Below are 26,582 nucleotides of genomic sequence, written 5' to 3' on the forward strand. Positions count from 1 at the left end.
GCACAGGCAGTAAAGTGACCCAGGCAGGCACAGTGCTCTGCGCATAACACGTCCATCCAAAGGTGCCTTCAGTCCATGTGCACCGTTTTGTGACACTTAATTTCCCAGGTAAACTGACTTTCTAATCCCACGCTTTATGACTTCACCAAAATCAAGCCAGTTGGTTGGTACAGTCAGGTCTCTTCCCATACTAGAATTTTTCCAGGAATCTTGGGTCCATTTCAGCGTGGTACAGATTGAAGTAGCCTGTCATTCACCTAGCATGGATTGACCTCATTTTTTAACCAAATAGTAGCCTGCTGGTGAAACTGCTACCAGGTTTAAGTGCCACTTCCAGAAGGGACCCTAGCAAGGAGCAGCACCCTTCATAGCGCATGTATAGGCAATCAGGCAAAATTCAGTGTTATCTTCCTGAAAAGCGCACAGAATTTAGCCACTTCACGGGAATCTAGTTATTCAGCATGCTGGCATATTGTTTTAGGTGTAGGAATGTCTCTCAAAGTGTCCTCTTAATTCAGTGCATTCCCATGACTAGCAGACACTGTGTATACCTGTGTTTTGTAACACATAGAATTATATATATATATACACCTCCATACTACATGTGTCTTTTCAACAAATACAGCCATATAATCAGTGCAGTTTCTGTGTGCCTGCACGGGCGCTCTGCATGTACTCAGTCTCAGGAAATAAAATCTTGGGAGATCATAGTTTTCTTTCAAGTCAAACCTCAAAGTGTTAGAAATACAAAGTTAAATTTAATTTAAAGAGGTATTAGATGTTGTGCGCTGGCATTTGGGATTACTCCAGTTAACATTTAATTCTCTCCTGGAAGCACCACCCTGAGTGACCTTTTCTAGCTGGTGAACTGGTTGATTTGAATTAACAAAGATCCTTCGTGCATTTGTGATTACTAAAGAGCTAATCCCATGTGATGGCTGGAGAAGGTTTTTCTCTTGGCATTCCTGATGGGGCTGAGGGTGGTGCTATGAGCAGTGAAGGATCTTGCAGAGGCACTTACCCAACATTTGGATACTGCAGGCAGACAGGGGAGGGGGGAATGTGTGGGATTTTCAGACCAATGTTAGATCCATTTCCTAAAATGGTTTTATACTATTCAGCCAGCCTCTCAGCTTCAACACCAGGCTGTCAGAGCTATGGAAGTTAGAAGACGAGGACCAGCTGGGGCCCATACCGCCTCTCAGTGCATGGTTGCCAGTGGAGTCATTACAAGGCTGGGGCTGAATTACACTTTGATTCTGAAAAGGATGCAAGTTGCTTATTGGTAGCTGGGTGTTTTGCAGCTTTGTCCAACAGCAGAATAAGCCTTTTTAATTAATGCTTCATTCAAAAAGAACATCTTTTGTTTGTTTTAAACCTGCTGCCTGATAAAATTATTCAGAGCTCTATCCTCAGGCCTCGGAGCAATGGCTTTGCACTGCAGTGTGCTACCCGAGCATGTTCCTTCCACCCAGGATATACCTGGTTCATTGCTGCTACCCAAGACCTCCCACCCTAGGGCAGCAAGTGCCTTCACTTTAGGCCCAGGCCTCATGTACCTGCCTGCTGGTCCCTGGCCTAGCCCTCTCCATCTCATCTCTTCCTCCCATCAGCTATACTGCCCAAGCCCCTCTTGGCACCTCCCTGCTTGCTCCTATCCAGCACTCTCTTCCTAGCTAGGCTCTCATGTGTCCCCAGCAACCCTGTGCCTCCCCATGGGGTTCACAGGGGCTATCTTCAAAGACTCAGCACTCATCTAAGACAGGGGTGGGCAAAATGCAGCCCACCAGGCCATTCTATCCAGCCTGCGGGGCCCCTAAAAATTTTAGAAAATTAATATTAATCTGCCCTGGGCTGCCAGTCATGCAGCCCTCAATGGCTTTCCAAAACTCAGTAAGCAGTCCTCTGCCCAAAATAATTGCCCACCCCTGATGTAAGAGGACAGGGACAGTTCCAGGTGGGTAACTCATCCAGCAAAACACGTTTGCTGCAAGCTACTTAGTGCTCTCAGCTCTAAGGGTCATGGTTATGGAAAACTACAGGACCAGACCAGCCTGCCAGGGCCTGCAGGTAAGAACAGGAGCTCCCTGTTGTGCACCGTGGCCTACGTGATCTTCAGGGAAACAGTGTAGTTTCTCTTGGAGTACAGAGCACTGAGCAGGGGGAAGGCTCATGATGCCCCAGGCACAGACATGCAGTTTGAAATTGCAACAGGTTCAAATGAATGTTCTTCCTGCACCCAGCTAGCTCATCCTAGCAGCTCCTGTAATGTGCAGAGACCAGCTTGTACCACTCCCTCTCACTACTCTGCTTTGGAGGAAGGAAGCAGGTGGCAAGCCCTGTTTATACAGTGCCGTTGGATACACCACCTGCAGTCAGTGCTAGAATGATTGGCTTTCTAAATGGTTGCTAGTGCAGCGCATGCTTTTCCTAGCCTATCTTGCAAGGGCTGTGGATTAAGTAGAAGCTGGTTAGGAACAAGGACCTCCTCAAAGGCTAGCATCTGCCTGCAACTGGAAACTGCTCTCCATCAGGTGAAGGCCTGGGGCATGCTTTGCTTCCCCCCTTTCTTTTTTTGGAGACTAGATTTTATAAGTGTATGTTTGGGGTAGGGGAAAACTTAGTTGGGAAGCTGGATGGGGCTGGGAGGAAGAGAGTGTTGGTTAGGTAATGGGAGTAGGGTCTATTCTAGTGAAGGGTAGTTAGGGAGAACAGCTGTTACCCCCACGTTGCCTTTACTTTCTCCCTTCAGTCTCATCTTATTTATGCAGGTATGGTAACATTTTCCCAAGAGCTAAGGCTTAAGGTCTAATTCTGTGCGCCCTGTTTGCTGTCTGCTAAACTTGAAGCAGGACTGGCAAAAACACTGAGTATTTACTTGCATTTCACGTATCAGTACCCTTCTTCAGACAGCTGGAAACTAAGATGCCTAAAACTCATTGATACTTTCATGAACTCTGTCCTTAATTACCTTTTCCCTTCTGGATGATGATACATGTGCCACAAAGGTAAATTCCATAATATTTATGCAGCACTTGATTACTGCTGTGATGAACGCTAAAGAAAGGGCCCTGAGGAGTTTTTCTTTTTAGTGGGGAGTTTGGCTGGTGTACAAGAGAGCTATGTGTTGAATGAAAAAGAAATGGTGAACAGCTGTGTAATCCCCTGTGCATTGAATTTGGCAGAGGTCCCATGGGGGGAAAAAAACCCAACTACAATTATGTAATGAAAAACTCTATCATAATGCATACCCATAAGACTTAAAGTTACATGGGCAATTTTAACATTGCCATTTCCTAACTTTCAAGCAATTGAGTCAGCAGTTTGCATAAAGTTCTTTTACTCTAGAGCTTGCGTACAGCCATGACTTTTCCTCTACACTCACTCTGCTTTGCTACAGTGTTTTAACTGGGGATGGAAGATTTATTTGCTGATATAGCTTTCTTCTTAAGGATCTGGAGGAAATTTTGAGTTTGAAATGGGTTGGTTTGCTTTGCATGACTGCAAAGCGCAAGGTCAAATTTAGCAAATACAGGTCTTGAGAGTTTCATCCACAATCTTTCTTGGAGAGTGCATGTGCATTTTTTTTTTCCCCATACTGAGGCTCTGTTTATCTGGAAGACATTAAATCTGTATGCCTCACATTTACTGCTGAGATGAAGCTAAATTAAGTTAGAGCTGACTGTTTGTACACTGCACTGAGTGAGACAGTGTGGAAGATAAGAAATCTCCTTTCTTGCTTGCGAACAAAATGTACCTTTGCACTTCCATGACTCAACTCTGGAGTGGACTCTCTAGTTCTTTCATCTGAAATAAAGGAGTTGGTACAACTGGTTAATTCTCAGCCAGGCAAAATAAACCCCATATTTATCACAGTCACTGGGTCCCCTTCTCTTGCTAATCTTGTAAGATTGTTTGGCAAACCCCAGATACTATTGGTTTCCCCTGAGGCTTGGGGTTTGTGCATCTGGGCTGATCTCCATCAAACTTCACCCAGTTAGTCTTGCATTGATTGAGCCCAATGACTTGCATCTGGCTACAGCGTCTTTCATAACGGCATCCACTCTTGACCTGAAAATGGCAGATCGGGAATTCCCCGCTTCCCTTGGTATCTTATTTCATTTGTGAATCAGTTCCCTATAAAAATCTGTGTTATTTCTGGCCTCTCCAGTTGCATAACTTTTCTTTAAATTAGTCAAGGGATCAGAGAGCTTTCTTAGAATCCCTCTAGATGCCTGTCACCACTTGACCTGACCACGCTCCCTTTCCAAATATCTCCGACTAGCTTCTGCCCTGACTTACCATGTCGACTTAAAGGAAGCAGATGAAAACTACTATTGTGGTTTACAGTCTGGGCTAACACCTGGGGCAGGAGCATCTTTTCTGTTCTGAAATATCAAATATCAGTCTGTGCTACTTGCACAAAGTGAACTGTATGACAGGATCACAATGACAGGTTTGGGAATTCAGTGTAGGTGAACTCCCTGGGGTTAGTGCACAGCACCTGTAAAAGATCGCGCTTCTGAGGGTTAGAGAAATACATGGACTTGCTTAATCATACTTTGCTTTTGCCTATTCCTATTGTATCTCTTGATACTGCAACTTTCCCTGCTCAGAGAGGAGTTGGGTATGGGTGGACACCCTTATTTCAAGTACTCTTAACAGAATAAGACCTTGATTGTAATAGATTTGCATAATACGATTGCCTCTTTTTTGGCTGTTTTATCCAGTAGCAGTGTTGGTAACTGCTAACTTGTGACCGGCACAGTCAAAAGTTAATGCTGCATGGTGAATGGAGGCAAACATACCTCTTAATGTTCCCAGACCTGGCTGTCTGCAGACTCAGGCAAAAATCACTTTACATTATGTTCTTGTTTTAATCTGGGATGCTAGGGGGCAGCCTGGGGTGTAATCGCTGCGCTGCTCTTCTCTTTTTTTGCTAACTTATGTATTGTGTTCTGTTTGCTCTCCTCAGCACACTGGTGTGAACTCATGCCCTTTCACACCTAGTTGGTATGTTAACACCCTTTCTTCTCCCCCCCCCCCCCCTTACCTTAACAAAGTCAAATTTTAAATAAGGGTCAATTGTATTGGCATGCTCCAAAAAGATGCACTGTCCAAAGTACAAGCTAGTTTCCAGTGAGTGCTTTAGTGTCCTGCCATCATGCGTCCAGAATAGCGGTACATTGGAGAGACTTGATGGGGGGCTGGCACACCATGCGATCAGAGGCGAGGACTGGAGGTACCCCAGGCAGTGGGGGGAATCCTAGAAACGTTCACATGTTCTGTATGTTGGGAGCAAGCGGCATGTGTGCAATAGGCATGAGGAGTATAGTAGCTACAGCCTACTGCAGGAGTACGGGACAGCCATCCCTGTCAGAGGCAATGAATCCCTGGCCAGTAGACCCCCTCACCCAGCCCATTCTCCAGTCTGTGATCTCGCTGGCACCAGTTTGCACTGCCCTTCCATAACAGGTGCACTGTTTTTGCTCCTATTCTGGAGACTATGCCCCCTCTATCTGCCATCTGCTCCCAACTCTTTGGCTGTTGCCTCTGGCCAGGTGCTCTTGCCCCAACATAGCCTCCAGGTCCCCCTCTACCTGATCCAGGGATTATATCAGGGGCGGGCAATTATTTTGGGCGGAGGGCCACTTGCTGGGTTTTGGCAAGCCGTTGAGGGCCACGTGACAGGCAGCCAGGGCGGATAACTATTTAATTTTCTAAGCCCTGTGGGCCAGACAGAATGACCTGGTGGGCCACATCTGGCCCGTGGGCCACATTTTGCTCACCCCTGGATTATGTGGTGCCTCTGCTGGTTGGGTGATAATATGGCTGGCAGCACGTTTTAGTTACTAGACAATGCCTTTTCCCTCCAGCTGTACTAGTGGGGGGGTGTCTGGTATTACAATATTTTCCATCAGGGGTATTCACAATTGGCTGTGTTGGGGCACTGCTGCAGTTTGCCTGCTCTCCCAGTAAGAAAAGGCACTCTCCTGGAGCTGAATGACTTCATAAAAAAGGGGTGGGGGGAAAAGGTGCCTTTTCACAAAGGTAACATTTTTGGCCCCTTCCCTTGAGGCAGCATCTCGGCAAGATGCGAGAGGGTCCCTAGGAGTTGCTGCTTCCAAGCACCGAAGCGTAGCTTTGCAAGAGAAGGCTGAATGTCAACACACAACTACACAGGCACAACCGAAAACTTTTGTAACCATGGCAACTCTTCCGTTCCCACAAACCCCAACAGGAAACGTGTGAAACTTGCAAGGCCCATATCAGGGCAGGTTCTTGTTTTCTGGCTTGTCCGCGCCCCTTGTCTCCTAATTTGCCGGTTCAGAAGAGCGCTTTCTCTTTCTTTTGCCTCTGGATGAATCCCTTCGGCTGATGAGTTGGTGTTTGGGCTCTGTGGTCACTCTTGTTGGGAGGTGCTGGGACCTTGACGATGGAGGACACGCTACGCAGGTCTAAGAGCAGGCTCTCACGTCTGCTTGGCACATCCAAGGTATGGAAGCGTAGACCTCAGTGAGCTTGAAGGAGGAACTGACTGTTATCATTGGGACTGAGAGTCCCAGCAGCTCAGTAAGGTCTGAAGCTACAAATGGTGACTGTGCTGGGTGGTAGACATCAGTTAGCCGTCGGCTAAGAGTCTGGGGGAGTCGCATCAGGTGGCAGATGTGTTGGCTTGAATGCAGAAGCTGCTGCAGTCCTAGATACGTTGCTTGTAGGCCTGTGACAAAAGGCTGTGGTGGCGCGGATTGTGTTTAAATCGGTGGAGAGGTGTTCAGTCAGTCGCCACCACTGCTTAAGAGACTGGCCCTGGGGTTTTTGGGGGGTTGTTTTGTTTTTTTCTTTTTGTTTTTGACTTTCCCCCCAGTGGTTTGAGTGGGAAGAGGAAGTAAACAGCATGTTGATAAGTCTAACAGACCCTGCCAAAGCAGGACTCCTGCGAATGCCAGGGAGCCAGTAATACAGGGTCTGGAGCATCATGGACATGCTGTGCTGAAATGAGTTTCACCTTGCATTTGCCTGTCTTGGGAGCAGAGATGCATGGTGCAGCTGCACATGTTTAGGAAGCCTTGGTGGAGACAGAATGACATCAGAGCTAGGGTAAAAGGCAGGAGACAGGCGACTGAGGCTGTCTTCCTGGCTGTGCCTGAGCTTGGATATGTATTGTGTTTTTTGTCTCCCCCTCTTGGGTTTATAGCCTCTATGAGCCAAAGCCCATCTCTTGCTTATTGTCTTGATAAGCGCTTGCTACCATGGGCTCCTCATCTCAGTTGGGGCTGGTAGGTGCTACAGCGGCACAAACAGGAAGAAATGGGAGTGGAGGAAATGGGGCAAGAGAACTACTCCTGCAATCAGATGGGCACAGGTGGACCCTTACTCCTTCCTGCTTGGAGCCTGATAACATCAGCTGGCCCTGCAGGGGTTCAGCAGTCTGCTTCCATGTCTCAGCTCACCTCTTTGGGACTGCAGAAAATCAGGCCAATAAAGGATGTGAATGTCCTCTGGGTGAGTTGGAGGCATGTGCTCTGTCACCATAAGGGAGCCAGATGTGGAATAGCTGAGGCACTCCCACACTGATAAGAGCCAGGTAGCTCGTGGTCAGTTGTTGTAGGTGCAAACTGTACCTGTTATGATTCCAATAACCCTTGGAATCACTAAGATGGAGAAAGACCAAAGGGCAAAAAAATGTATAGTCTTATCACTCATTTCCTTTGGTCATGTGATTGCTTCCAGTAAAGTGCTAGAACAGACTACCAATAAAGTCATTGAGGTAGTTATTGCTCTTGCTGAAAACACTTTGTAAACCACAACAGGCAAGTGGAGGGGGGAGCCGTTGTCTTTTTCCTTGTTCCTGTTGTTGTTTCCCTTTTGGTGTCCTTGTGACAAGATATTTTAAAAAATTCAGAGATGGGTTGGATTCTGACCGGCCATGCCATGAGCGCTTCTGCTGCGGCCTCAAATTTGCCACCTCTGGGCTCTGAACCATGCACCTTAGCACCTACAGCAACCCACCCTCTGTTGTTAGGAGATTTCCAAATGTGTGCAATTTAAAAAAAAAAAAAAAAAGGGGGGGGGGGGGGGCTCTTAAAAATTGGCATCCCAAACTCCTTCCTTGATTCACCCCAGTTCATTGTATGATCTTCATGTTAAATTAGATTGGACTGAAAAGCTGAGCTGGGGTGTCCACATTTAAGTACCCTAATAAGGGGCTTGATTAAGTTCTACGTTTTGTCTTTGCAAGACAATTTTAGATTAGTTTAAGTTCATGTGGGGAGGGAGTAGGGGGGTGGCTTTCTTTCTTTTTTAAACAGTTTGCTAACATTAGTACAGACCTCAAGGAGGTACATCTAGGTGTCCCACATCTCATTTGAGTGTCTGAGCACCCTTCAGTTTTTAATCCCTTGTCAGAGTAGGGCAGTGCTCTGATCCCCATGTCCCAATGGGTAGTGAGGCATAGAAGGACTAAGCGATTTGCTCAGCATCACATAAGAGGTCTGCAGTAGAGCGGGGAATTACTTGGGTTGCCCAAGTCCCTGGATTATGCCTAAACACCCAAGACATCCTTCCCTTTCCCTTTTGTGGGAATGAATGTGGCCCAGGTATTGGTTCCCCAGTGCCCTACCATGCTGATGGTCCAGAAATTATGCAAGAGGCAAAGACTTCTTAGGGTGATGCTTTGCATAGTTGGTACAATTAAATAATGCCCCAAGAAATCCTTGCCTACCACGCTGATACAGCCTTATTATGCTACTATTTTTATAGGCCCTTAGACACTATTTTTATATCCCTGTAACTTCATGTTGAACATTGCAGCCTCTCGGTGAATTTTATCTAAGCTCTTTCCTTACAAGGAGTCTTGTAAGGTAATTGTTTTCTTCCCATATATGTACAAAGTATGCTGTCTGCAAAAACAGTGACTGGTTAAAGGCGGGGAGGGGGGCATTTAGCCAATGAGAAGTGAAGGTTATGGGGCCAGAATGTTGATTGCTTAGTTGGTACCAATAACTTTGTCACTTTTACTCATTACAATCCCCCAGTGTGTCCAGGGACCTTGAGGCCAGTCTAAAATCCATCAGACTGCAATGGTCCCACTAGAGCAAGGATTACCAGAGTACAGCAGTCTGATGCCCTGGGGAATCAAGAGATGGTGTCATGGAGCCTGCCACACTGGCTGGCATGACTGTTGTGTGTCTTGGGGATGGTGGGGGGGAAGGAGCAGGGGAGGAGCTGGCTGCTTGGGGTGGGCAGTCAGAGGGGGTCAGCAGTGTAGTAGTGTTAATGAAGGACTAAAGAGAGTGAGTGGCTGCTGTAAGATGGGCACTCAACTAGAAAAGACAAAGGAGAAGAAAGCTCCGCGTGTAGTAGTTGAACAGGAGATGAATATGAGCAGCCAGCGTGATCCTAGGATGTACTCGGTGATGTCTTTCCAGTGCAGATAAGAACACGTTAATGCCATTGTACAAGAAATTGGTGCAACCTCCTCTGTCCAGTTCTGATCACTCATGTATAGGAAAGGTAAATTCAGGCAGGAACAGGTATAGAGCAAGACTCTTGGGTCCCTAGGCAAATGGAAAGCCTGCTGTATGAGAGGAGACTAGGACACCTGGGCTGGTTGAGCTTGGGAAACCCAAGGCAAGGAGGGGATGCAATTGTTCCTTATAAATACATCAAGGGGGGCTAATCACCTGAGAAGGTAGAAGGGCTGTTTAAGTGAAAGAACCATGTTGGCACAAGAACAAATGCATTTAAACTGAGCAGGAATGAGTTCAGGTGGGAAATGAGAAACTGGTTTCCGACCAAATTTCTTCTCTTCCACGCTAATTGTGTGTGGACAGTCAGCTCTAATTGAAGTCCACTTCACCTGTAGTGGTGAAGGAATCGAGATTTAATTTCTTCAAGATAACGCTCTGCAAGGGGCTGGTACGCATGTCGGAGTGAGGTTCTGAACAGCATTCCTATTGGAGTAGCAGGGGTGCAAAATGCCTAACTACTGAAATGGCATGTGATCAGCTGGTGAAAGACTGATGTAGTACCTGCTAAAGCAGGGGATTTAGCACTGTGGCTCTTACAGGTCCTTTTCTGGCCTCCTTATGCCCAGCAGTGGTGGGGTTGGTCCAAAGGGGCTGGCAAGAAGCCCAGTTGGGGCAATTGAGCCTGCCCTTGGGGTGATGTGTTAGAAGTTCTTGTGAAGCTGAAGCCTAACCAGGAGAGGGGAGTCTAGGGTTAGGAGGCAGTGTTGCCCAAAATGTAATTTCATTATGAAGTCCCAGTAATTGGAGGGGGTGTTTGTCTGTTTTGTTTTTTAACTGGCAGTCCATGATTTTTTGAGGCCTGACTTACGATGTTGGAACAGTTGGGGCTGATGCCACTGGTAGGGGATCTGGTCTGAGGACTGTTTTGCATCCCATGGTGACTAGACCCCCGTCATATCCTCACTGGTGGCAGGTATTACCTGACACGGGTCTTATTTCCAGAACCCTTTGCCCCTTTGGCCATCCTCAGCACTGGGGCGGGTGGCCTATTTTTGATACTAGGGGGATATTCTTTGCAATTGCTCTCCTACCACCATGAATTCCTTGCCCGCAGTCCAAAGCTACAACCCCCTGGGTGGAGAGCAGATCTAATGTTCTTGGCTGGCTAAACTGAATACGGTTTCCATCTCCCTCAGGTCCGTAAGGAGGAGAAAGAGAAGATCTCTGCCCCAGTGTATGTGAATATACAGGAACTGCAGCAGGAAGCAGAAGCAGCTGCTGCCTCCACTCTACCTAAGCAGCACTTGAGCAGCAGCCTTGCAGACTGGGAAACCCACACAGACACGGACAGTGGACAATTATTCTATTACAATCCAGTGACTGGCGAGACCACGTGGGACTCCCCATTTGAGAACCTAGAAGATGGAGTGAGTCCTGCTACCTCTCCCTCGCCCTCTCTCACCAACAGCCCTATGTTGGCTGAATGGTGCCAGCACATGGATGAAGCCAGCGGACAGGTTTTTTTCTATAATTCAGTAACAGGTGAAACATCGTGGGAACGCCCCCAAGCTGGAGACGAACCCAGCTCCCAGGAGATGTATCCTGCAATTGCACAGTATTCGCCCATGGACCAGCGGGTGAGCAGCTGGTCAGGACCTGGGGGTGGGGATATTGGCTGGGTGCATTGGGCACTCTTAGCCAGAGGCTGTCGGTAATGGGGCACAGTAGAGATCAGCTGGGGAGGAGGGGCATGTGGGGCAGGTTTTAAGAGGTAGGAACTTTGGGATGCCTCTTGGGTGTGTGTTGGCAGGGTGGGATGCAACAGGAACAGAGAGGATCCTTGGAGGTGACTTGGAGTTACCAGGAGGATGATATCTCTGCTTTGGAGAGCTCCCAGCAGAAAGATATCCAGGCACTGGGGAACCTGTGCACCACAGTACTGTGTTTTTCCTTTTGAGATGGGATAGGGATTCAGGAGGAGGAGGTGGGGGGGGGGATGGCAGCTATGGGAAGGAGAGGTGTGCAGAGCTGACCTCTGTTGTGTTTTCAGCCGCCAACTCCAGAAACAGACTATCCAGACCTGTCTCCTGATGAGGCAGAGGGGTACCCTGAGGAGGACTACTCCCCGGTGGGGTCTTATGAGCATGGTGCCTGCCATTACTTTCCAACGCCAAGGCACTCTGAGGACCTGAGCTCGCCTCCAGGCTGGCATGGCCAGAACAATCCCGAGGGACAGTCATTCTATCCAGGCACTTATGCCTTGGACACGGTACGTAGTACTGCCACAGCGCAAGAGCAGTGACTGCCTGCCCTCAGAGTTGGTTGGGAAGGGTGAGGCTAGAGTCATTAGAGAGGGAACAAGGGCTGGGTGAGACCGCATAGTTTGAAGGTGGGAGGATAGGGAGCCTGACTAGTGTTGGGGGAGGTGTCTAAGGAAGAAGTCAGAAAGTTGGAAGTGGAATGGTGGGCAGCTCTGAACAGCCAGGGCAAAGGAAAGGGAGCAGTGGTGGTGCTTGAGAGAAATGGAGGATGGGAGCACAGGCTGGGTATGCTTCAGTGAAGAAGTGGAGGAGGGCACACAGAGCCTCTTGAAGGGAAGAATAATTTGGCTTAGCTACCCTGTGCGAGATGCCTTCAGCTGTTTCTGAAGAAGACCCAGGGATTGTAGGTAGGCCAAAGTCCTGCAAAGGGCATTCATCTGCCTTGAACAAGGAGCTTTTTCCAGAGATCTCTGCAAATGAAAGGAAAGGGCTGCCAAGGGAGATCCAGGGCTGGGCATTGATAATTAGCAAGAGAAGTGAGAGCATTGAGCTCGGGCCGGAAGGTGTAGCTGAGGATGGAGATGGATGGCATGCCAGAGGTGAATGCAGTGACCCTGAGGAATGATGAGTGTGGTGATAGTGGGGGGGTACTAATGCAGACTGGGCATTAACAGGAGAGAGGTGCTCCTCAAAAGACAAATGTCATAGGTGTGGGACAGTAGCACTGGTTCTGGGCAAGGCTGAGGGTCTGTTGGCTTATGTTCCAGGCTGGCACTATGGACATGGGTGACTGGTGCCTCCTGAGTAAGGGGGGGCACTTGCCCCTCCAGCAGCCAGTCAGTGACCAGTGGTGGGGGCCCTGTGGCTGATCATGGCGACATGGAAGTGCCAGCACGACTCGCTGGGGGAACCCCTGCAACCAGTTGGCGCGATCAGCTGCACAGGGATTGCTTCTCCTGGTGCCTGCACTCCCTGGCCGGCACTCTCACCTGCCCCCCCCCCCCCCCCCCCATCACCTAAGCAGGAAATGATGCTGTCAGGGGGTGCCCCTGCGCACGCCCTATACGTCACCACTGACTGTGGAGCCCTGATCTTAGGATGGGCCCATACAATACATATAAATAACACCACAGAAATGTCTTCCTAAAGGAGTGGGGCAAGGCTGGAGGCAGCAGTGGCAGAGGGTCCACTTCGGGGAGGAAGTGTGAGGTGCTGAGGAAGGGGATGGCAGGCGGCCAGACAGGCCTGTCACAAGCTGGGGGACGTGTCGCCTACCTCTTCCCCAGTGCAATCAATGGGAGATTAAGATGAATAGACCAGATGCTGGGGATGCTTAAAAGGTGACTGGCCTAGGAGGGTAGAAATTGAATTCTCCCACTTTGGCAGGGCAGAGTGAGAAACAAGGAGCCCAGGCATGGCAGAGGATGTATGATTATAATGGAGCCTGACTTCATGATGGAGCAGCAAGGGTGACCTGGAACTGGCAAGTGGGCCCAGAGTGTAAACACTCTGATAAGGGCAGGTTGGGTGGTACTGGGTAAGGCCCTATGTTTGGGAGTAGTGACACCAAAAGGGACTTCTTTGACTATCTGGTCTGGCCTACTGCATAGCGCAGGGCAGGGGCCTTCGCTCGGTGACTTCTGCCTGAAGCTCAGAACCTCTGAGTGAGAGCCATTGTAAGAGTGCTTGGAAGCCCCATCCCCATCATCCTGGATGGGCACAGCACAGGGAAAACCTGAAGCCTATGGCCTACCCTGGTGCCTGCCCAGCACAAGACTTGTATCAGTGCAGAGCAGTAGGTCTTTGTTGGGAGGGAGAGGGTTGCACCCATGTCCCTAGCTCTGTGCAAACATACCTGGAGGGACAGGATCTAAGGGTGGAAATGGACATTACCTTGCATATCATTTGGGCCACCATAAGAAATGCTAATGATGGCACAAATTGTGAAAATCAGTGGCATGATGAAATAGTAATGGACTGCAGCTTTATTGCAGCAAATGTCTATTAGCTGTGTGGTGAGAGAGTAGAGCAGCCTGAGCTGCTCACACTCTCCATTTACCTTGGGCAGGTGTTCGGGGGACTTGAGCGGTACTCAAGCCCCCAGAGCACCTGCCTGCTTTTGCCACTAAAAGAGGTACCCTGGGGCATCTGGGGTATTTCTCCATAAGTGAGGAAGTTGGGGTTCCCCACTCGGCCAGACCTGCTTCTCAGCAATCACAAGGGATAGGTCGGGCTTAGCAGAGAAAGCGGGGAGATCAAATTGCCCCTTGTCCTGCCCTTGAGGGTGCAGGACAAGGGGCAATGTGTTTCACCTAGTGAAAGGGAACAGCTGATCTGCTTCATTTGGAGACTTCTTATTTCTAGCCTAAGAGAGGGCTTGTGATACAAGTAAATGCAGGCACTGGACCTCTAGGGTTGTGTTGCAAGCTGGGGTGTGTTAAGAGGGCAGAATCTGTGCATGGAAACTTTTATGTAGGACAGGAGGAACTGATCTAGCAGGGCTCCTGCTGGCCAGAAACAGCACCCCTTGGGATGATTAAATCGGGGAAGGGGCCATGGTGGAGGTATGCACCCCCTTGCACTTTTTCATTGTGCTAGCATGGGACTTGCTCATTAGAGTTATGTCAAGCACCTTTAAAGCAAAAGCAGGAAATGCTGCTTTACCTGCCCTGTGTCTAACCTGGGGTTCCCCACAGCTGCAGGGATTCTTATTGACACCAAACTGGTCTCCAAGAGCTGAAATGTGGCCTAGCTAGTATTGCTGCCCTGACCTTGGCTCAGGCTGTGACCTTAGCATCCAGCAATTCTAACTAATACTATGTGCCGGTGGGCACAACCAGCCAGGTGCCACACTATCAGTCACTGGCCAGAGGTCAGGGCAGAAGTCTGGATGTGGCTGGCAGATAACCTAATGTGGCTTGTCCACCAGGTTCAATCAGGAAGTCTTCCACAGATGGCAGGAGAGATGTGAGGAGGGAGGGTGGATGGGAAGCTTTCAGGAAAATGGGAGGCAGTGTGGGCCAATAGTCAGATTTGGTTTGGCTTCCAGCTCCATCACTGATCAGCTGAGTATCTAAAGGCCAATTGCAGTCTCTTTCTGAGGAGCTTCTGTTCTCTTCCAGCCCCTTTTGCTTAGCCTAGGCTTGCTGGGGACATAGTGGTCCCTGCTGTGAAGGCTGCTTATGCACTGCTAAGCTGCAAGAGCAGGGAACTCTGTGCTGGCTGCAAAACCTGCTGGAGGGGCTGAGCAGGTCCTTGGATAGCTAACCTGCACTGAGCTGTGGGTTGCCACAGCTGTACTGCTAGCAGAAGCCAAATCATCTCGTTTAATGCTATTTTGGGTTCACCGACATGACCTGCTATCACTTTGAGATCGTGTGTGTCCGTTACGTTTGTGTGCAGTTCCCAACATGATGGGGCTTTGGCATTGCTTGGGGCCTCTAAGCACTGTAATATTGCTCGTGATAAGGAATGTCAGCAACCAGTCTGCATCCCTTCTCAGGTCTCTGTCCCAGGCCATCACCGGACAGCAAGCAGTGGGTCCAATCAAGACAGCCCTTTTGCTGGCTGCTACAACATCATTCCAGCACTTCTTGTACAGAAAGAAGAGAAGGTGAGTGTGTTTTGTGCTGCAAACATGCGGGAAAAGGATCTTTAAAAGGGAGCCTGCCAGGGGTTCTCATTCTTGTTGATATTTATTTGCCCAGAATAGTTATGGATGGGTGGTCTGGAGTGATCACGCTGGGTTGTGTATGCATTATCATTTGTGTGGTGTGGTGGGCTGAGACGTAGGATGGAGATCCCCTTAAGCCTTATCAATCTAATGACCTATTGATGGCTCCGAGCGGACGCTGTTTTTTTGGTGAGCTTACAATGGTCAGAAACCCTGTGTCCAAGTGGTTTCTTCTAGTTCTGTCAGCAGGTTTGATGACAATTCTGACTTTTTACACCATTTGCCAGCAAAGGCTAGGGATACTTCCATGGTCCCTATATGCACCTCTGCAGACAAATGCAAGGCAGTTGTTCTAGTTTCCAGGGCTCGCCCATTCGAGGGGTGCAGTAGAACGGAACTACAATCCCTCCTGGTAACCACAGGGACATGTGCAAAGTTTCCTGGGTCCTGATCTTGGCAGAGTGATCTAAGCCTGAGCTGACATTCAAGAAAGGGAGTGTTCTAGGTCAGGAACACCAGTATGATTTAGTTTAGTCAATTTAGTCTCTTTCCCTACGTTCCCTTACTTGGGACAGTGCTGTCAACACACGGCATCTTGTCTGATTTATGTGGCTGGAGTACAGCAATATTGTCTCAGCGTGTTCCCAGCCTCAAGTATCACCACCTTCATTCTGTTCAGTGCACAACACTGGGTTCAGCAAGTTCCAGGTTCAGGAAAAGAGGCTTAAGCCCATGCCTTGCTTTTATCATATTAGAAATCCTTTTTATTTCAGTGGGAATACTCGGTGTGGTTTGGGTGAAGCGTATGCTCAGGCACCTCTTGAGTGCAGGCCCCTTGTAAGTGAATTACCTGGACTGGCACATGATCTAGCTACACACTTGCAAGGGGCAGTATGGAGGCCCTGGCTAATGCTCAGGAAGCGTACCTAGTGCTCTTGGCTGCCAGCTGCACCCACCTGCATTTTGAAAGTCAGCTGTGTGAAAGCCTATTTCTCAAGGTGTGGCAGGGAAAGAAAATGCTTGAAGGGGAGATTTAAACCCTACCTTTTCTTATCTTCTCCTCCAGTTCAAGAGCCTCGACAAAGCTGGAGTTCTTAACCGGACAAAAGTAGTTGATAAAGGGAAACGATTACGGTAAGAGAATCCCTGAATGTGCCAGACAGCCCTTCTGCCAACACCCCTCCCCCCCCCCCCCCCCCCCCCCCCCTTTGCTCAAAGCAAACACGGTGGAAGCAGAAGGACAGGGCTGAGAGTTAGAAACTCCCCCTCTTTCACATACCTCTTCCTAGCAGCAAACCCCAGGCAGACCTGAACCCCTTCCTCCTGCCTGTCCTCGGTGTGCAGGCAGCTGAGTTGCAGACTATTTTAAGGTCAGAGAAACTGCTAAGATCATCTTATCTAAATCTTGCACAATACAAGCCACTGGTTTTGCCCAGAGGCCCTTCAGTCAGCTCTCAGCCACATGATGCTAGGCTTTCCATGAAGGCCAGATCTAGTTACCCACTAGGTGCCATCGTGATCCCCTATGTTTATTTTAGTTTGCCCAAATATTCGTGCAAAATGCTAAAGCTCTTAATGCTTCATCTTGGCCAGAGTTGAGCTGAGCTAAGGGTGCATATGCAGATTGGCATGTTCCTTAATAAGAAGCACTTCCTTTCCCCAGTACCCACTAAATCATTGATCAGTCCTATTTCACAAGGGAGCATGGTGCCTGACCTTCCTGAAGTATGGTTTCCCTTGATTTATTTTTGTTTTTATGTCAGACTGAAGCTTTAACACTGATTTCTGGGCTTGTTTTAGTGAGCAGCTTGCTAGGGTTTTGGCTTCTCAAGAAACAGATGATACTTTATTGTTATGTGGTGCAGAGAGTACAGTCTGTACAGTGTCTCCTGAAGTGTGGCAAGGAGTGGGGCTCCTCCTTGGACAGTCTGCATTAAAGAGGCAGAGATGAACTGTAACATGCACAGAGCCTCCCTCTACTACCTTGTCCAAGTGTAGGCCAAACCTTTGGCTATGCTACAGCAGGACAACCACCAAATACATGGACGATGTGACAGTTCAACCTGCTGCCTCGAGGTCGCTGTTAAGAGTGTAAGCAGGAGGAAGAGAGACATTGTCTTTGGGATCTGTCAGAGCTGGGTGGAAAGCTCTGTAGAACACGGTGGTTGTCTCTTGACGTTGTAAGCAATATGATAGGGGCAAGGAAAACGGGAGACTTTCCATTAGTTTCTCTTCCTGCTTTTAAGCTTTTGGCTGAGTGTGTCCTGCTTCTGCTTAAGAGAGGCTTTGTTAATAGGACAGACATCCTGGACAAGTAGTCTGCTCCACCACAGGTGCCCGAGTGACCTTGGGCTTCTGATCTGAGAAGTCTTGCAGTGAAGCATTGGCTTGTGTAGGCAGGCAGCCTTCACTTCTGTGTCAAAGCCCCACTTCCTTGCTGGTGAGTGTTAAAGGCTGGACAGCCCCCCCACTTCTGAAAGTCCTAGGCTACACTGCTCCAGTATCTGTCCATGATTCACCCTCAGATGCAATCACCATATCTTTCTGGGTTGAGCTTTTCATGCGGAGAACATCATATTGAATTGGGAATTCTAGACTGTATTTAAAAGAACCTTTTTTTTGTTTTTGTTTCTTTTTTTTTCTTTTGGAGAACGCCATTTAGGAATGGGTACCACTATTGGGAGAAGGGGAAAGCATGGGATAGGAACCATGGCACAGGCTTCCCCTTCTCGACTGCCATGGAAGGAAAGGAGGGTCCTTTCCTTGTCACTGGGTTTTAATGCTCCTTTCGTGTTTCTTTTTCAGGAAGAACTGGAGCTCATCCTGGACTGTCTTGGAAGGGGGCATCTTGACCTTCTTTAAGGATTCTAAGCATTCGTCCTCCAGTGGTTTGGTGAGACGCCTTCCTTTGGCTACTGTCCTAACTAAGCCCAGTGCCAGAGCTGCTGACAGGCTCCCGGGCACCTATCCGGCAGACAGCTTACCAGCATTCCCTAGTCTGTCTGCATAATACCACCCTCCCCCCTGCCTCCCTTCCTGGTGGGGCCAAGACTCCTGCAGGAGCCAGCTTCCAGCTGTCCCTAGGAAGCATCCTGTGGAGCTAAATGTGGTAGCAGCTTTGTGGTAGCAGCTTTCAGGTGAGGTCTAATTCTTGCCTGCACCCAAAAACCATGAGATGTGAAGGCTGTTTGTTAGTTTGTTCTCTATTTCAGTCCCTCCCTGGGATCTGGAATTGGGTGATGGTCCATAGAGGGCATCAGTTGCTTTGAAAAGCCCCTCTGTTCATGTGAGTTTCCAAATTCTGTCTCCTTCTTGAATGAATCAGCAGACAGAGACCAAACTGCTTTGCCAAAGTTATTTCTTCCTCCCCCCGCCCCCAGCAGTTAGTGTTCAAAGCAAGAAAGTCCAGTAAATTAATGCCAGTAGAGAAGAGTCTTAAGATTCTCCAGCCAAGCCTGTGGTTAAAAGTTGCTTTAAAATAGGAGAGGAGGACTTGCTGCTGCTTGTGGTGGGCAGTGTTGTGGCTCTCAGCACTCATGCGGTGAAGGCTTGCAACACCCTAGTGACTGGTTGTGGTAAGAGGGAGAGAACTAAATGAGAACAGAAATAGCTCTGAACGGGGTGTTCGTCTCAGACAGGCTCCTTGCTAGACATGCAGAAGTAGAGCTTCATATGCAGTGCAGGGGGCTCTAAGGAGGCATTTCCATGAGGGTCCCAGCCTCTATCACTGTACACTCTGTCTCTGAGCTGGGCCAAGGTGGAGAACTGAATGGATGAGGGAGAAAATGATGCATCTGGGGGGGACTTATAGAAGCTGACATGCCTAATGTGATCTCTTGAGCTGTGGATAAGGAAGGCTGGAATTTTCAAAGGGGTGAAGAGGATTTAGGTGCTCAGTTCCCATTGGGATCAGAGTTCCCAACTTCCTTTTTGGGCTTGTCTCCACAGGTAAAACAACTCCAGCAAACAAGTTGCTATGTTAATAATGTGCCTTTTTACTGTTGTGGTTTACTCAGCTTTAAAATTGCATTAAGCTGAACTAGAAAAGGGTGGTGTTTTTTTGGAATAACATCATTGGACTTTAAATTCAGTTTATCTCACTTGGGAATATCTTCCCCAGCTCTTGACTGCTTAAAATCCCAGCTCAAGAGGTGCAAGCACATGGACTTTCAACCCCCTGAAAAAGTGAGATACGCGGTAACTTCAGTGTGGTTTACCAGTGGAAAATGTTGTGTCCTAGCAGATGCAAACACAAAGGTCACCTTCCCTAAACACCTGCTCATTTCCCATGACCTGAAAATGTGCCATGAACATATATATGCCCAATGCTAGCATTACTGACTTGAAGGAGAGAGAATCCACCCAGGTTTGCCTTCCCTGTGTGTAGGAATTCTGTCCTCTTCCCCACTCCCCTCCTTCCACACTGGAATATCCTTGCATGTGAATTCTCTTCCCAAATCATAGTTGGAGGCTGAACTGCATTTGTGATTCTTGTGCTGAGTACCACTATTGAGCTGCAGTGCATAGCAGATCCCCAGTGATGTCCTTGGAGCTTTACATAAAGCTAAACCACCTTTTAAAGTATAAAAAGTGCAATCCCAGAGCTTCACCACCAAGCCTTTACCACCCATAACATTAATAGGAGCAAGCTTAATTTTGTTCTCTTAGCAAGCTCTCGGGCAGCCTTTACTGTGTCAGTCTCATTCATCTCCCATTTGGCAGACTATAACTTTTCAACAGAGAAGGTTAGAAAACAGATATTTGGAGGGTAAATGAAAGCTGAGATTCTTCCACTATCTCTTGTGGAAAATCTCAGTGTATTTTATATTTAAGGCTTCTAGAGTCATGGGATTAGGTGAGAAACTCAGTTTTCAGTTTCAAAGAGATTGTTTCCATCTTTTGGGGTTGTGGAGAAGGACAGGCTGGCAAACCATTACCCCAAATACTCAAATTTTGGGAGGAAATGCAAAGACTATAAATGATTTTATTTTTTTTAAGTCAATCTGATACTCTTTCCCCCGGCATTAGTGCATGGCAGGCTAGCTGACCCGTTTTTTTAATCTATGTGTTTACTGACTTGGTGAGTAGACCTACTGACCTCAAACCCATTGAGCAGCCAGGATTCAACACAGTTACATTATGCCAGTAAAATAAAACTATTTGTTAACTTTTTGTCACCTGGTTCAGAGGGGTCATCTGTGAGGGAGACAGCACCACTGCTGGTGAGAGGTAGCAGCAGCAAGTATGAACAAGTAGGCTTGAATCCTTGCTCATATTCTCAGTTCAGGGTCTTGGGCTGGACCCAGAAAAGGATTTGGGCCTCTTCTCCAGTCTCTAAATTCTCTACCTCGGTTCAAACTTGCAACCTTGAAACCCCCCTCTGAGCTGCACCTTGGTCCAAAGGGAAGGGCCCTATGGAGGTCCCTGGGCACTGAATGTTTTACTTCTCTGTGTGCTCAGAGCAGCTTGGCACTAGCTCATGCCTAATCCTTTTAGGACCTGAAAGCCAGGTGTCTTCATCCCACCATGACCACCTCAGTCCTCCAAGGGTCTGACCCATGAGGTCATCTTGGAGCCTGCTTAATGTCAACCAGCAACATTGTCAATTGCTACTGTAGTCCTTTTCAGAGCATGGTGTATGCGCCAATAAATTCTTTGGCTGTTGAGTCAGATGCCCACATGACGGTCCCACCCACAGGTAGGGCATACCTATGTACTAGCAATGCTCTGAATCCCAAGCAGCAGAGTCTTTCCTCATCTGATGCCAGTCATCACAAAACTTTATCCAGTCTGCCTTGCAGCACCTTGGTCCATCTGCAAGCCAACTCTGTCAACCAGAGTAGCATTCTACATTCCTTTCCCAATCATCCACAGAGATTTCAAACAATGCTAAGTCATCTTTGCAAGCATCCCAAAATCTGCACAGTAGTCTGCCTCTCTTTCTAGACCCTTTGTGAGCTTCAGAGTACAGCACGTTCTTCAGGATCCTGTGATCTGGCATTTGCTTGACATGACCAAGCCACCTGAGTCTCTTTGTGCTAATCCACGTTCCCATGGATGACACACCAGCACGATTTAACACTTCCACATTTGTCACCCTGTCTTGCCATGTTACTCAAAGAATTTTACATGGGCATCTGATATGAAAGCTGTTTAGTCTTTTGATATGTTTGGCATAGGTCATCCATGTTTGAGCCATACTGAAGAGTGGATAAAACACAAGTTTCATAAATATGGATTTTCATTTTCATTTTAGCTGACAGTTTGTTATTGTTCCAGGCTCTGTCTAGCAAAAGATCAAAGTTCCTGGCTGCTTTGCCAATTTTACTTGTGAGTTCAGCATCAACATCTACGTTGCTGGTAACAGAGCCAAGGTAGAAAAATTGGTCAACAACATCAGACGACTACCATCTAAAGGTGATATCTGGAACTGGTTCTGAAGAGCCTTGGTGCATAACAGTCTTCAAGTTTATTGCTAGCCCAAAGATTTTGCATGAGTCTGAGAACTTGGTAATGAGATGTTGTAGGGCATCAATACTGGAAGCCACAAGGGCTGCATCATCTCCAAACAATGGGTCCCTTATGATGATTTGCTTCACCTTTGTTTTAGCTTTGAATCTTGCAATGTTAAACAGTCCTCCATCATGTCTAGTACTGAGATAAATGTCCTCTTGAACATCACAGAACACTTGTTGAAGCAGGAATGAGAAGTAAATGTTAAACTATGTGGGAACCAGTGTGCAGGCCTTCTTCATTTTGTTGTTGATGTTGAATAAGTCAGACTCCTGTTTTTCATAAATTACAGTTGCTTCCATACCATCATATCAGGATTTTACAAGATTTAGCAGTGTAGGTGGACAACCAAGCTTCTTCAGAACAGTGTAAAGCCCTGATCAACTAATCATGTCAAAGACTCTTGTTAAATCTATACAAGCCATGTACAGTGGGATATGCTTCTCCCTGCACTTTTCCTGCAGTGCCTTACAGAGAAGACCATATCTATGGTGAACCTTTCCAAGCAGAAGCCACAGTGGCTCTCAGGATAGATTTTCTCAGCTAATGCTTGAGGTCTGGGTAAAAAAATATGACTTAAGATTTTTCCTGCAATGTTGAGAAGAGATGTACCTCTGTAGTTATTACAGTCACTTCTGTCTCCTTTGTTTTTATTATAGAGTTGGATGAAACGAGCATCCTTGAAATCTTACGAAATAGTTTTTTCCTTCCAACAGAGTAGCAGTAGCTCGTGCAATGTTTGCAGCAAGTCTTTGTTTGCACATTTGTAAAGCAGGTAAACTGTCAGAACCTGAAGATCTATAATCGGGATCTCTCGATGCATTGTTCCAAGTTCCTTTAATGAAGGTTTGGCATCTAGTAAAGTCATAACATCAAACCCAGGCAATTTGTCTAGTACACACTGGTCTACTACACTCCCTTGAGTATATCAATCCACCTCTTCAGTTGCTTCCCCATATAAATTACGATATTATCATCCAGGTCTTTCAACAGAGCTGTCTTATACTTTGTTGGTACAATGGCTTTTCTAATGTCCTCATACAACTGTCTGCTGTTGGAAGCTGTCACAGAGACCTAGCCAAAATTCTTGAAAGCACCTCCTGGAACCTGTTTGAACAGCCTTACAAGCTTCTCTTAGGTTGCTCAGTGAATTAGGAGTAGACTTGTAGGCGATTAGGGCAGTTTTTTTCTTTCAACAAGTGGCAGCAGTACCTCCAAATGGTCTACAAACCAGTTGACATTTTTCTCAGTATTCTTTCCAAATCTCTTGATTGCTGCATTGTACATGCTTGTTTTTAGGACTTCCTGTGCATCTCATGCAGTTTCATTTATTCCGGCTGATTTTGCTACTACTTCAAAGATCCTGTCAACAAACAGCTTTTCAATGATTTGTCAAATGTCAATACAAGGTTGTCCAGCAGCTTTATTGCAGAGGATTTTCTTAGTTTGAAATTTCACTTTGCAGAAGACAAGGGAGTAGCCTGTATTGCAGTCCGTGCTTTGAAAGGCTCATGTATGTAGGATATCTTTCAGGTGTGCATGTCTTGTCAGTACCAAGTCCAGCTGATGCTAGTACTTGGACCTTGGGTGTCTCCACGATGTTCTTCTGATGTTACCAGCAAAAAAAGCATTGGTCGCCAGTACTCCTTGACTGGCACAGAGCTCAAGAATTCTCTGACCTTTTTCACTCATGTGTCCAATGCCATACCTACCCAGAATCCTGGGCCAGTTCTCAGCGTTGAATCCGACTCCTTGCATCGAAGTCTCCCAAGTACTAGAATGGGCTCCTTCCGTGTAATCCCACCAATCAGTTCTTCCAGCTGTTGATAGAAGCTGTCCGTCCTTCTCATCCCCAGTCTGCAGAGTTGAAGCATAGACACTGGTGAGGGTGATGAATCCCTTCTGTAGTTTAACTCAAGGTGTCATGGTACTTGTGTCATTGTGGGAAACTGCAGTTGCAGTGTCCATAAGTTCATTTCTCATACCAAAACCTACACCATACTCTTCTTACTCCTTCAGGTTTGCTATGCCAGTAATCCTTCTTTGTCATGCCAGTAACCAGGTTTGCCATGGTGAAATCCTTCTTCATGTGAAGCCTGTGTCTGAGACCCGAGTTTCCAATAGAGCTGTGATGTCAATTCTGAAATGCGCAAGCTCATTACTCAACACAGCCATTTTCCTCAGACCTGAATTCAGATCAAAGTCATATCCAGGGGTCAGAGTCCATATATTCCAGCAAGCAGTTCTGTTTGTAAAATCAGTTGAGCCAGGATGTAAGAAATGAGGCAGGGCGTGTTTGGCAACCTTTTCTAGGGCTACCCTCATGCAAGGCAAGCAGGCCATCCCTAAACAGGGCTGCTTGGAAATCTTGGTAGCTTCCTCAGGGCCCTTATGCCTCTCAGCCCCCTGCAACCATCTTGCCGAGAAAGTCAGTGCATACGCCTAGGCAGAGTTATGGAAGAACGAAGGCTGCCGTAGACCTATCGTCCCCCCCTTTAGACCACTGAGCCAAAACCCAAAGGCCAGAACAGGTCTCGACATTCAGTGACACGGGGTGTAGCTTCTGCCAGAGAGCAACCTGAACAGAGCTGCTAACTGCCGGTCGCTTCGGTGTGAGCACTTCTTCTGTCACTGTGAGGTCCCTTAGCCTTTCTTCAACCAAGAAGTGACCGCAAGGCAGCAGAGGATGCAGTTTAATGCCATGCCCAGCAACATTAAGCTCCTCACAAAATGCAGGGCCAACCACCGCTTTCTTCAAACCATGGCAGGAAGAGAAGATGGGTTTATTTCCCCCAACCCCCTGGCCCCTGTCAATACAACAGCTTAGTGGTCCGAGCACTTGCCTTGCCTTTGAGGAAACCTGGGGTCAGTTCTCTCCTCAAATCTACCAGAAGGGCCCCTCGACTACCAGGCTCTAAGCTATTTCCGGTGCAGGCGTCCCTGTTGAAAAAAACCTCAAGACTTATTTTGGACTGAGAGAGCATGAGAGGAGAGGTTTTATTTGTCTAATAGTTTAGACACTGTCTTCAGATGGGTTGTATTCCCAGGTTCACAGACCATTTCTGTATTATTATGTGACATTAGTCATTGGATAAAATGCAATTTTGAGACACCTCCAACTCCTTTTTCTTTGGAGCTCCCCCTTAATTTCTCTCTGCCTCGGTTTCTCTTCTTGAGCTCCACAGGACAGTCTGTGCTAGGATGGTTTGCCCTCTATTTAGCTCCACATTGGGCATTGAGCACCTACTCTTGGGTTTCAGCCATCCCTGGCATTGGCACTGAGATCCTCAAAAGCATTTAATTCAACAAGGACCTGGGCACAGCCTCTTAACCTAGCTGTAACTCGCATGAGTTTTGTACACCATTGTACATCAGATCAGGGGCTGGAGCAAACCAATCTCTAATCATCTTGCGATAATTGCTACGGCGAATGCTGTTATAGGGTCTTGCCACTAGGTGGCAGAAGAGCAGGAAAAAAGCCATTTTATATTCAGGAAAAAGCTACCCTGGGAAGGAAGCAAAAGTCTTTACTGTTTTCCCTTGGGTAATTCAATGCTACATTTTAGAGGGTTACACTGGTGTACAGCTCCACATTGTCTACTTCTTTTTTTTTTTTTTTTTTTTTTTTTTTTTTTTTTAAGGGTAGATAAACCTGACACACACATGTTGGGTCCAGTCCCTAAGACTAAACATCTTGAATTTGTGCTCCAAAGTCATTTGGGCTTTTTGACAATCCTGCCTGGGGCCCCCTTCCTGCCTTCTATCTCTGCTTGCTGAGCAGCCCATCACCTCTTAACCAACTCTGGACTCTTGGTGTTTTATCTGTGAATTTTACTTTCGGAGAGATTCATAAGGTTACCCTTAAACCATTCTAAATCTGTGGCATGTTGCCTGGTGTTGAACTTAGCAGAGTTTTCCAGCAGCTGCAGGTTAATGCCATCTCGGACCTGCAGAACTGTGACTTGCCATTAGAGGATGAGCTAACGGGCACAGCGAAGAGAAGGGATAGAGTCCTGGCTCCAAGCACTGAGTAGGTAGGAGCAAAAGCACAGAGCTCAGGGAAGCATGCAACTTGGTGGCTCTGCTCCCAGCTCGGAGCTGCCAGGGATTAACCATAGTGATGACATGGATCCCAGGTTAGCGTGCCTCCCCAGACTCCATGCTTTTGCTATGCCTGGTGCTAGGCATCCCTTTCCCACCCCCAGGACTGCAGGAGGCTGGGGAGGGAAGCAACGCTCCCCCCTCCCTTTCCCCACCCTCCCAATTCTTTTGGCTAGGGGAGAGCCACCTGGAAGTGGGCTAAGCTTTTGTCCCTCTGGGGGAAGCGCCACAGGCCTGGCATCCAGCCCAGGGTCCCAGATTGAGTCTTCCTGGGTCCTTGAAGTTGGCAGCATGGTGTCATGTGGGCTGGGGTCATACCCACTGAGGTGGGTTGGGGCCAGTACCACCCCCTGGGCAGTGAAGATTAGGAGGGTAGAAAGTTTTTTTCAGGGGTAGAAGGGCTGGAAGCTGTGTATCCTGGGATGCTAGATGACTGCAAATTGGTCATTTTATCTCCATGGAGCGGACTAACAATTCACTAGCTTGAGCTAGGTAAAGTAACCTAAAGATAACCCTTGCCTGAAGTGGCATAAATACTTAGAGTTTACCACCCTTTAATGT

General features: G+C 47.6%; 1 protein-coding gene across 8 annotated transcripts in view; it reads left to right on the plus strand.

Moving 5' to 3' along the window:
* Window positions 1-26,582, plus strand: part of ARHGAP27 (Rho GTPase activating protein 27) — a 67,139-nt gene that overhangs the window by 19,879 nt on the left and 20,678 nt on the right. For 4 of the 8 annotated variants that reach the window (XM_059726892.1, XM_059726891.1, XM_019475861.2 and 1 more), the window contains exons 3-7: window positions 10,670-11,110; window positions 11,524-11,742; window positions 15,237-15,347; window positions 16,474-16,541; window positions 18,213-18,300. In XM_059726892.1, coding sequence (XP_059582875.1) covers window positions 10,670-11,110; window positions 11,524-11,742; window positions 15,237-15,347; window positions 16,474-16,541; window positions 18,213-18,300 — 927 coding nt within the window. Of the gene's footprint in view, window positions 1-2,373; window positions 2,535-2,748; window positions 2,772-6,377; window positions 6,497-10,669; window positions 11,111-11,523; window positions 11,743-15,236; window positions 15,348-16,473; window positions 16,542-18,212; window positions 18,301-26,582 lie in introns of those variants that run through there. The other 4 variants (XM_019475869.2, XM_059726893.1, XM_019475875.2 and 1 more) reach the window with 4 other exon arrangements.

The sequence above is a fragment of the Alligator mississippiensis genome, chromosome 4, assembly GCF_030867095.1.
Source record: "Alligator mississippiensis isolate rAllMis1 chromosome 4, rAllMis1, whole genome shotgun sequence".
NCBI classification, from domain to species: Eukaryota; Metazoa; Chordata; order Crocodylia; family Alligatoridae; genus Alligator; species Alligator mississippiensis.